This window comes from Anguilla rostrata, chromosome 5 (assembly GCF_018555375.3).
Source record: "Anguilla rostrata isolate EN2019 chromosome 5, ASM1855537v3, whole genome shotgun sequence".
Taxonomy (NCBI): Eukaryota; Metazoa; Chordata; class Actinopteri; order Anguilliformes; family Anguillidae; genus Anguilla; species Anguilla rostrata.
The window spans coordinates 63,911,062-63,920,892 of NC_057937.1; the positions used below are offsets into that span (position 1 = coordinate 63,911,062).

Below are 9,831 nucleotides of genomic sequence, written 5' to 3' on the forward strand. Positions count from 1 at the left end.
AGCAACATATTTTTAGGTTTTCTCTGAAAGTGAGGCTGTGAATCAGCTGAATAAAGCAGTTAACTGTGTGTAATGTGTGCGTGCGGTCCCAGGAAACCACCAAAGCTGCACTATTTTCTGTAATATTCTAGTACTTGGTATGTCCTCCATTACTTTTAAGTACTGCACTGACCCTTCTTAGCATTGAGTGTACATGTTCACGACATATTGTCACATCTATCCTGTTCCACTCCTGGAGGCTGACCTTGAGTGGCTTGATGTTTGATGGGGAGTGCTGCTCAACTTGGATCTTCAACATTACCCACTGGTGCTCAATATGGTTGAGGTCGGATGACATACTTAGCCATTTCATGTGTTTATTGGCCTCAATCTTCCGACCCTGCTGGCCTTCATCCACCCACTCTACGTCTTCCTCCACTGCAGACGGGCCGCACATCAGCGCAGTTTAAACTCCTAACTGCTGTTTGCACGCGATGCCAGCCCCTGGGGCCTGGCTTCTTTCTGAGAACGTTCTGGAGAATGTTGGGCCTGGCTTCTATCTGAGAACGTTCCGGAGAATGTTGCACCTGTCTTCTGAGAACGTTCTGGAGAATGTTGGGCCTGACTTCTGTCTGAGAACGTTCTGGAGAATGTTGGGCCTGGCTTCTGTCTGAGAACGTTCTGGAGAATGTTGGGCCTGGCTTCTGTCTGAGAACATTCTGGAGAATGTTGGGCCTGGCTTCTGAGAACGTTCTGGAGAATGTTGGGCCTGGCTACTGAGAACGTTCCGGAGAATGTTGCGCCTGGGTTCTTTCTGAGAATGTTCTGGAGAATGTTGGGCCTGGCTTCTATCTGAGAACGTTCTGGAGAATGTTGGGCCTGGCTTCTATCTGAGAACATTTTGAAGAATGTTGGGCCTGGCCTCTATCTGAGAACGTTCTGGAGAATGTTGGGCCTGGCTTCTATCAGAGAACGTTCTGGAGAATGTTGGGCCTGGCTTCTATCTGAGAATGTTTCGGAGAATGTTGGGTCTGGCCTCGGTACGGATGCTAGCACCGGCGTTTCGCTGCAGGAATGTATGACACGGCGTGTGTGTGTGCAGTACCACTCTCACTGAAGTACAGGAACGTAATGCTCAATCGGAGATGGTTCTGATCGAAGGTGCACTTGGGATTTTATCACTAAATGTCCACCTGTGGTGAATCACGTGCTGTCAGGACAGCAGCGATATCAGGTCAGGTGTCTGTGCCGAATTCTACCATGACCCGAAAAGACACATGGTCAGGGGGAATCTACTGCTTTAGCACACAGCAGCGGCTGATATTCCACCCGGATACACACTGACTATTTTTCTGCAGAAATAAATGCCAAGTCAGTGTACAGTTAATCCAAGCCTGGTTTGGTGCGTCTGTCCCTGGCAAATATGTGCTGATAAATAAACATGAGAACAGTAGTTCTCTTTGCAAATTGCTCTTTTTGTGATTGAATTCTGTAACCTCCCTTTCTTTTTTCCCCCTTTTTGCCTGAGTCATCAGTTTGGAGTGGGCTGGGCAGGGCGTGACCTGAGATAGTCTGCCTTCAATCAAGTGTTAACTGCGCTATTTAGCGCTATTTGTGTCATCAGTGTCTATAAAAGCCCTGCAAGTCATTAGTAAATATGACCCATTGGGTTCTTTGGCTCGTCTCCAGAGGGAAACCCTCTTTAGTTCTTAATGGAATTCTCTATTGTGGGTGTGAAAAGTGTGAACGTCCCAGAATGGACCATTTTGCCTGAGAAAAGAACCCTTAATACAAACGGGGTTCCTCTATGATGGCCGACAGTGATGTTTAGAAGTTACACTCACACGTAAAAAGTCAGATTGATTACTTAATACCGTGGACAGGCTGCTCCTGGAGAGAGAACGGTCTCTGAACTTCAGTGCAGCCCAGGCACCCTAAAGCCATTTCTTCACTTCTCCTTTACTTGCATGCTGTCCACCCTGATTATGCATTTTGTTCCCTGTATTCAGACAGAGGTTACACAGAGAGGGGATCACAGTACAGGAAGTGCCATGGTGGGGAATCGAACCCACAGCCATGCAGAGGCATTTGTAGATGCAGTTAGCTTTTCGACAGCATTATACGGTCTCCCTGCTTGTTCTTAAAAATTCATACCGTTTTCACAAAACTGTAAATATACAATTTGTATTGACGTCGTTCTTGGACTCCTTTAAATAATGACATGCTGGATAAATTCTATAAACTAATTTAAATGACACCTTTCTAATCTTACTTAGAAGCTGATAGGTCCTACTTCTGGGACAAGAGGCATACTTCCCTACAGCACACCGATTTATCACTCAAAGAAATTCCAGTACGACATTACATATGGATTAGACGCCATTCGCAAAGCTGGACTGGTGGTGCAGGTCCCGCACCTATACGGGCACCGAGAGTCCGGTACTCTATCGTTTCCCAACATTTGAACTACTCCAGCAATCGGGCTCCCGTGCCACACTTTCCACTATTCTGTAAAAACGTAACCTAAGCCTGAGAAGAGACTACGCATGAAACGGACATGCAATCTATGAGAGTAATTACGGTAAATACCAAATGCCCACCCCGACAGAATATTTCGTGAGAAACCATTGTTTCCAGACATATGTAACCTGTTCATTTTCCACCAAAACGCAGACGTATAAAACAGACACACTAGCGGCTACTGAAACAGCAAATTGTCCAAACGGTTTAACTTTGTCATTCCTAATTCATATTGCTCACAACGTTTCCATATCAATGATATTTGAGAGGGTCGCTGTGATATTTGCATATAGCCAGTGTGCTAGCTACAATGTCTAATTCTGCGGTTTTTCAAACACAGTTAGCTTCCGTTATTGATACGATGGCAAAAACTGCCATTACAGAGATTGTCAAACTAGTAGACGATTACTCTGCTATTTTACGGTGGGAAATGTACCGAAGCCAGAGTGAAAACGAAGGACTGAGGAAAAAATTAGAAGCAATGGAGAATGAGAGCCTGATGACCCGCGGAGAGAGTACAGCCGGAGCTCTAGATGATACTGCGAACGACCGCTCTGCCGGAACTCCAATTAGCGATACATCCCGTGGGCCAGGCGCGAGAAAGGTCTCAGAGTTTGGTAAGTTTTTGACCCCCCAGTAGTGCTGAGCAATTAACCGTCATTTTGGTGTTTTCTGGTGATTAAATAATTAATCGATTGACTTCAGTTGGATTATTTGAATTGTCTTAATTCGGTGGATAAACTGATTTTCTCCAAACTCGGTGTGGTAGTTTTTTTAAGTTGTAGTTTTTAGAAGGCAGTTACTCAACACAGTTTGCGCACACATAAGTATCGTAATAACTACAATGACCATAATCCATTGTGCCTACAGACACTCAAGTGACTTGATAGTGTGGAAACCAGAGACTGTAAAAAACACAGAGCCAGTACTCGCAGAACACGAGCGATAGAGCTGGATTGAAGTGGTATAGGCCTTCTGCGCGGCTGTAACCAACAAAACTTACATATTCCAGCACTTCAAACAAGCGGGGAGTTTTTACTCAGCAGAATGTTATACCCGCCTCGAAATGGGTCTAATGATTTTTCAACCTTGCTAGTTAACTTGCTAACGTATCTCGCGAGGAATACTGAAAGCAGTAGTCTGGTAACGTCGTAACGTTCACCTGCCAAAGAGAAAATGTCTTTACTTCCAGGTCCAATAGTTTATAAAAAGGGAGATAAATTATAAAGCCAGCAAATAAAAGAATGAAATATACACTCCTGCAGGTGATTTGCTGTAATATATGTAAAATCTAAAGTTTTTTCAAGCTCTTTTTTTAGAGTTAGAGTTTAACATTTCAATAAATAAAAAAATATTCAAAAATAATTTCATTCCATGGTAGGCTACATGGAAAAAAATAAATAAATAAAAAATAAAGGTTGAGTGCCCGGCGCTGCTTTAGTCCGGAATTGAACAATGTCTCCCTCCTGTGGCAGACGGTGGGAACGTCCTCTTTCCGGGTGAAGGCTTTGCGAATCAGGTTTGCGATGGGAGGGGAGATGGGGAGCGACCGTACGGAGGAGAAACTGCGTTGCACAATGCTTTCCTGAAGGATGAGGTCGGTGCAGCATCACTTCCTACTTCAGATTTTTTACCTCGTCTGTTTTTTTTTGTGTAAGGACCACCTGTGGGAACACACGCCGCTGTTTAGGCTCAATTTTTCGCTGTCAGAAATGGACTTGCGTCCGTAGCAACGGTAACCGGAAACATAGTATCCCTACATCCGGTTTTGGTCGCCATCTTGTGAAAGGCCTATGGGGCAGACTGTCTCCAGGTTTAATGCCAAATTCTGCTACCCATTGTTTTATTAGCCCGGTAATTTGTTTCATTGGATGCTTTTTGGAAACAAAAATAATTCGTTAGAAACAACAGGACAAAACACAATGGCTTATCATGAATAGCAGTGTTTGTACCCGTTGTGCAATATGATTGCTGGATAACTGTCTGGGGGAAAAATTGATCAGAGTTGTTCAGTCGGAAGGATTAGTCTTTGGCTATAATGCGTAAATGTAACTATACATAGATATACCTGGATTAAAAGAAATTACAAAAATAGATTACTTAAGTAAAAAATAAGTTAGGCTACTGGTATGTAATGTTAGTTCAATTAAGGAAATTCCCTTGATGAACTGAATGACGTGCAGAATGTATTCTATGAGTTTTCATTTAATGCACTGAAGTTCAGTGTATTTCTCATTTTTCTATTGAATAGACTGAATTTAAATGGAACTGACCCCTAGCCCTGTTCGCTATGTGTTGGTCTAATGCAGCTTGTGGTGTTTCTTAGAGGAGTTATTGTAAAAATAATGAAGAAAGGCTGTTGAGTAATTATCTTTCCCTCACTCCTGCAGCCTGCAGTGTTGTCGGCCAATGAGCCGGAGTTGCTTATTATCAAGCAGGAAGGACCTGAGGAAGAATTCAGGAGCAGCGATGCAGGAGGACAGCGGGAGGCTGGCCAGGACAGGACGTGGGAAGAACAGGGTAGATTCTGATGAGACGTGAGAAAAGTAAAGTGCAGGAAAGGTTTAAAAAAACCTGCAGAGCGCTGCACACCAACTGGCCTTGTGTCTTGGGGTTCCCCCCCCCCAGTACAGATCCTGGGCGTCCCCCAGATCAGATCATGAGGGTCCCCCAATCCAGATCACGGGGGTCCCCCAGTCCAGATCATGGGGGTTCTCCAGTCCAAAAACATTAATGTGTTACATTTTTCCTCAATATGTTGATGTTTGTGCTCATCTACCTCTTCCATGAATGAGGAAACTTGGTTGCAGTTTGCATTTTTGCTATAATGTAATATATTGGCATCAAGTGAAATAGACAGAAAATTATTGGCCCCAATATTTCCCTATGATGCACCTTTAATAGCAATGGAGCACTGTTCTTGATTGGCTAGAAATGATGAACATGTGTAAGATGATGATGCAGTGTTTCCCCTCCCTAGGAACCTTGCAGTGCCCCACCCTCCCTGTTGCCAGGAAACAGGCTCCTGAGCAGCACTGTGAGGAGGAGTGGGCGGGGCATTATCCACCAGCAGAGGGCGCCGAGGAGCTGCCACACGCACACAGGACCGGACCCTGCGGGGACCAGATCAGCGGCTTTCAGTCTGCGAGGCGCAAGCCCGAAATACATGGGGTGCAGAACCCCAGGGTATATGGGGGCTGTGAGCAGAACGGGGGGAGTCTGGCCAGCCTGCACTCTGAGTTCAGAATGTATGACAGGGCCGGTGCACACAGTAGTGACACAGAGGCGGATGATCTGGCATTCTGTTACACTATGCACCAGCAGGGGGCACTGCAGGCATACGGACCCACAGGAGAGCAGCCCGCTCTGAACAAGGGCACAGCGGAGTCAAACCCGGAGTCGAACTCGGGCACCCCAGGGAGGACCCCGAGGGCAGAGAAACAGCTCAGTTGCATGTACTGCGGGAAGTCTTTCCCATATTTAAGCTACCTCAAAAGACACCTGCAAAATCACACGGGAGAGAGACCCCACAGGTGCACCCAGTGTGGCAGGTGTTTCATTCGCCGCAGCCACCTGGTCCGACACCAGCAGGTGCACACTGGAGTGAAGCCGTTCGACTGTGCACTCTGTGGAAGGAGATTCGCTCGTTTGAGTCACCTAGACAGACACCTGAGTACTCACGTTTGAGGTTTAAGGAAAATAATTTCAAATGTAAGCAAATATCCAAAACACAAAAATGAGATGCCTGATTCATGACGCACAGAAACTCACTGAAGAGGAAAGCAGCTGTTGAAGTCTAATTTCCTGAAATCTGTTGGGTAGTAGAGGAAGACTTTAAAGCTGTGTAGTGCCTTCTCTCTTTCTCTCTCTTCTCTTCCCTTCTTTTGTTTTTTATGGGGGGATTTGTTTTATGGGGATACAGTTGTTGGCTCTGCTATGCTTATGGCAAAAATAGATGAAACACCATAACATGTCTAAAACTTACTAAGTACTAAAAATATTGTTGAAATTTCACCTGTATGTACTGCAAAGGTGCAGTGAGGACGTTTCACCTGTGTAAGGATTTAGACAGGGTCACTGGGAGGAAAACAAGTTTGCGTATACGTGTATTGACTGGGGTGTGCTGAAATAATGGATGGCAAGATTTGTACCCCAGAGAGCAAGACTATCAGCTGCTGCCAGGCATTCATCTAATTGTTCTCTGACATTAAGACCTTCTATCCTGGCAGGTAAAGGTGCTACTCATCCTGAAATCTCGCAAATAATGTCACACCATGCATAAGCGACTTTAACCTGGAAGATATGTTTGTCCGGGTGCCGAAACTAACCTATTCCAGGGAGCCCTAACTAAGGTTACTCCCCCTGGTTAGTGAAACTATCTAAATATCCCAGACTATGACCCAATTACTATTTATATGAAAAAATACTATGATCCGTCTGGACACTGAAATTAACATCTGTCCCGGAGCAGCTGCACTTCCGGTCAGTGAAACTATCACTATACCCAGTGAGTAACCCGTATTACGATGCTACCTCTAAACCGTCTATAAGGCCAAAACACTGACTGGTCCTCGCAGAGATGCACACCCTGTTCAGTGTAAATGCAAACCACGTACTTTAGATGCACTGAAAAGGGAAAACAGTCTGTAATGCACAATGAGAGTTGGCAATAACCAAGGATTGGTAGTTCAACGATGCTGAAAGGTAAAACATTTCATTTACAAAGCAAGACATATAAAGACTGCTAGTCTATAAGTAGAAAAAAGACATAAAATCGAACAAACTGCAAAAAGGGACAAATAGATCATGGATCCATCCCCAAAATGCTGTTATGAGAGGACTGTGGTACCAGGAAAACTGTTAAACAGATTCTCCCTGAATGTTTCTTTGGACTTCCCTTAAAGGAGTAACATGGTGGTTGAACGTGACACTTCCCAGTTGTCTTTAGGCAACAACAAAACAAATGTGCATCATTTCTTCAGTCATTTCAATGTACTTTAAAACGTATTTTTCTAAGCCTAAATTTCCCACTATAAAAATTCACCCGAACCGTCTGGGCGTGGTAATGAGAACTGTCAGTTAGTTATGATTGACAGACCGTGCCCCGTTACCATAGCTACCCCCATGCTACGCGCTCTCTTTGGGAGACTGAATTTTCACAAGCTAGCTAGCTTAGTAGTATATCAAGTATCGATAGATAGCTAAGGTAAGGACGTTGACTTATATCCAATTATAATTTTTGCTATCTAGCTAGCCAAGTTAAGATAAAAGCACAACTATAACGTCCTCATAAAAGCAAACTAGCAAGCTAACGTTATCGATAACATTGCCTTATGAAAGCAAACCTCCTAGCTAGCTAACGTTAGCTAGCTAGCTAAATGAATATAACCAGAAATAATCTAAAGGCACTCTAATTTAAGTGAACCTAACGTTAGTCAAATATTTGCATTGTCTGAACAGCAGGACGGTGTGTCCTGTCAGATTTCTTTACGGAGCGTGGAAATGGGAGTGGTTACTGTATTCGTGACGCAGCAAAATGACAACTTTCTCAACCGGTTGAAAATAGGACGATGAATTTAAAACGCATATTTGTCCAAAAATACAGAACGGACATATTTAATACTTTGCTCATTGTGTTTCTTCAATGCCTCTTGTGCAAATAGCACATAAAACCGAGAAAGTGTGGAAATCACCATGGTACTCCTTTAAATGCATTCCTGAGCAAGCCTTCCACTTTACACACTTCCCTTTTCATGCCCGAATAAGGTCTGGACAAGAATCCCAACCACCAAGAGACTCCCCCCCGCCTGCTCTCCTCCATGAAGTACTCTCTCCCTCCCCTGTGGACACAGAGGAACCGTTAAGATCTAGTGAGAGTGATAAGATACTTTGTACCACGGTATGTGACCTTACGCTTTTATCTGTCATTCTCTTAGATACTGTTCTATGGAGGCCCAAGGTGGTGGTCTTTCTATTATCTAAACACTTATGTAGGCAATATGTACCTGGGATAAACCTCCCTATACCAACTTGTAACAGCTCAGTGTGGCTGTCTGTATAACATACAGTATCCCCTGCATTACAAATGATATTATTCACAGTCCACCACATTTATCATATCATTCCCAGTTATTTACATGCACATACAGTACATATAATGCTTTCAACAGTCCATAGTGTGGGTAATGACCCAGCGATACCTGGGGGTGATGTTACGACATGAAAGCAGACCAGGTCCTGGTTATCTCTTTATCCACATGCCTGCGGGCCAGCAAGGTTGCGGGGTGAAAAGGTTGCGAGGCTGTCCCATGGTTATCTCCAGATTGCGGGCAATGGCCTTTTCAGCTGTTTACAGCCTTCTGATCTTTACGACTCGACCACAGTGCAGGCAGTGGGATGATCGAAGTCCACGGACAGTCAAATTTGAACCTTACACATGTATGTACTACACGTGTGACTCCAGCATCGTGAGGACGTTTCACCTGTATGTACTGCACAGGTGTGACTCGAGCACCGTGAGGACGTTTCACCTGTATGTACTGCACAGGTGTGACTCGAGCACCGTGAGGACGTTTCACCTGTATGTACTGCACAGGTGTGACTCGAGCACCGTGAGGACGTTTCACCTGTATGTACTGCACAGGTGTGACTCGAGCACCGTGAGGACGTTTCACCTGTATGTACTGCACAGGTGTGACTCGAGCACCGTGAGGACGTTTCACCTGTATGTACTGCACAGGTGTGACTCGAGCACCGTGAGGACGTTTCACCTGTATGTACTGCACAGGTGTGACTCGAGCACCGTGAGGACGTTTCACCTGTATGTGCTGCACAGGTGTGACTCGAGCATCGTGAGGACGTTTCACCTGTATGTACTGCACAGGTGGGACTATTGTGCTGTGAGTTCGTGTTTCACAATGTCAGAGTTATTTTTCAAAAATTTGGATTACATTATTTTGTATTTGAATGAGGCAGATTATTTCAGTATGTTTGGAACAAAAAGTTGTTTTCCTGTCTACATTTTTTGGATATACTGGTTTAACAGCAGTTCTGGAGGGCTGCAGTGTCTGAACTAAAACAAGACTCCAAACTGAACATCTGTCATTTCTACATGGCTTCCGAGCCACATGTGTCCTTTACCATGTGATACAACTCATGTGCCAACTGTGGAGGGGAGGGGACCCTGACTCCAGGAGGTCAGTGTCCATTCCAACTTTATTACAGGAATATTTTTTAATTATTATTTTGAGGTAAATCAATGATGCACAATGATCTCTGTCTTTACACACTTTTGCAGAATTTCTGCCCCTTTACCTACCTATAGAAAATGTG

At 44.5% G+C, this 9,831-nt stretch overlaps 1 protein-coding gene across 1 annotated transcript; it reads left to right on the plus strand.

Moving 5' to 3' along the window:
- The first annotated feature begins 2,400 nt into the window (after positions 1 to 2,400).
- Positions 2,401 to 7,049, plus strand: LOC135255972 (zinc finger protein 436-like). The gene is made up of 4 exons (XM_064337836.1): positions 2,401 to 3,116; positions 3,975 to 4,096; positions 4,890 to 5,019; positions 5,480 to 7,049. Exons 1-4 carry the CDS (start codon positions 2,810 to 2,812, stop codon positions 6,184 to 6,186), a joined length of 1,266 nt encoding a protein of 421 aa, XP_064193906.1. The 5' UTR covers positions 2,401 to 2,809; the 3' UTR covers positions 6,187 to 7,049.
- The last annotated feature ends 2,782 nt before the right edge of the window (positions 7,050 to 9,831 follow it).

Bases quoted from the DNA above. Each gene is read 5' to 3' on its own strand.
- LOC135255972 (XM_064337836.1), top strand. From the start codon at position 2,810: ATGTCTAATTCTGCGGTTTTTCAAACACAGTTAGCTTCCGTTATTGAT. The intron at 4,097-4,889 runs GTCGGTGCAGCA...TCACTCCTGCAG, and splicing joins ATGCTTTCCTGAAGGATGAG to CCTGCAGTGTTGTCGGCCAA. The intron at 5,020-5,479 runs GTAGATTCTGAT...TCCCCTCCCTAG, and splicing joins CAGGACGTGGGAAGAACAGG to GAACCTTGCAGTGCCCCACC.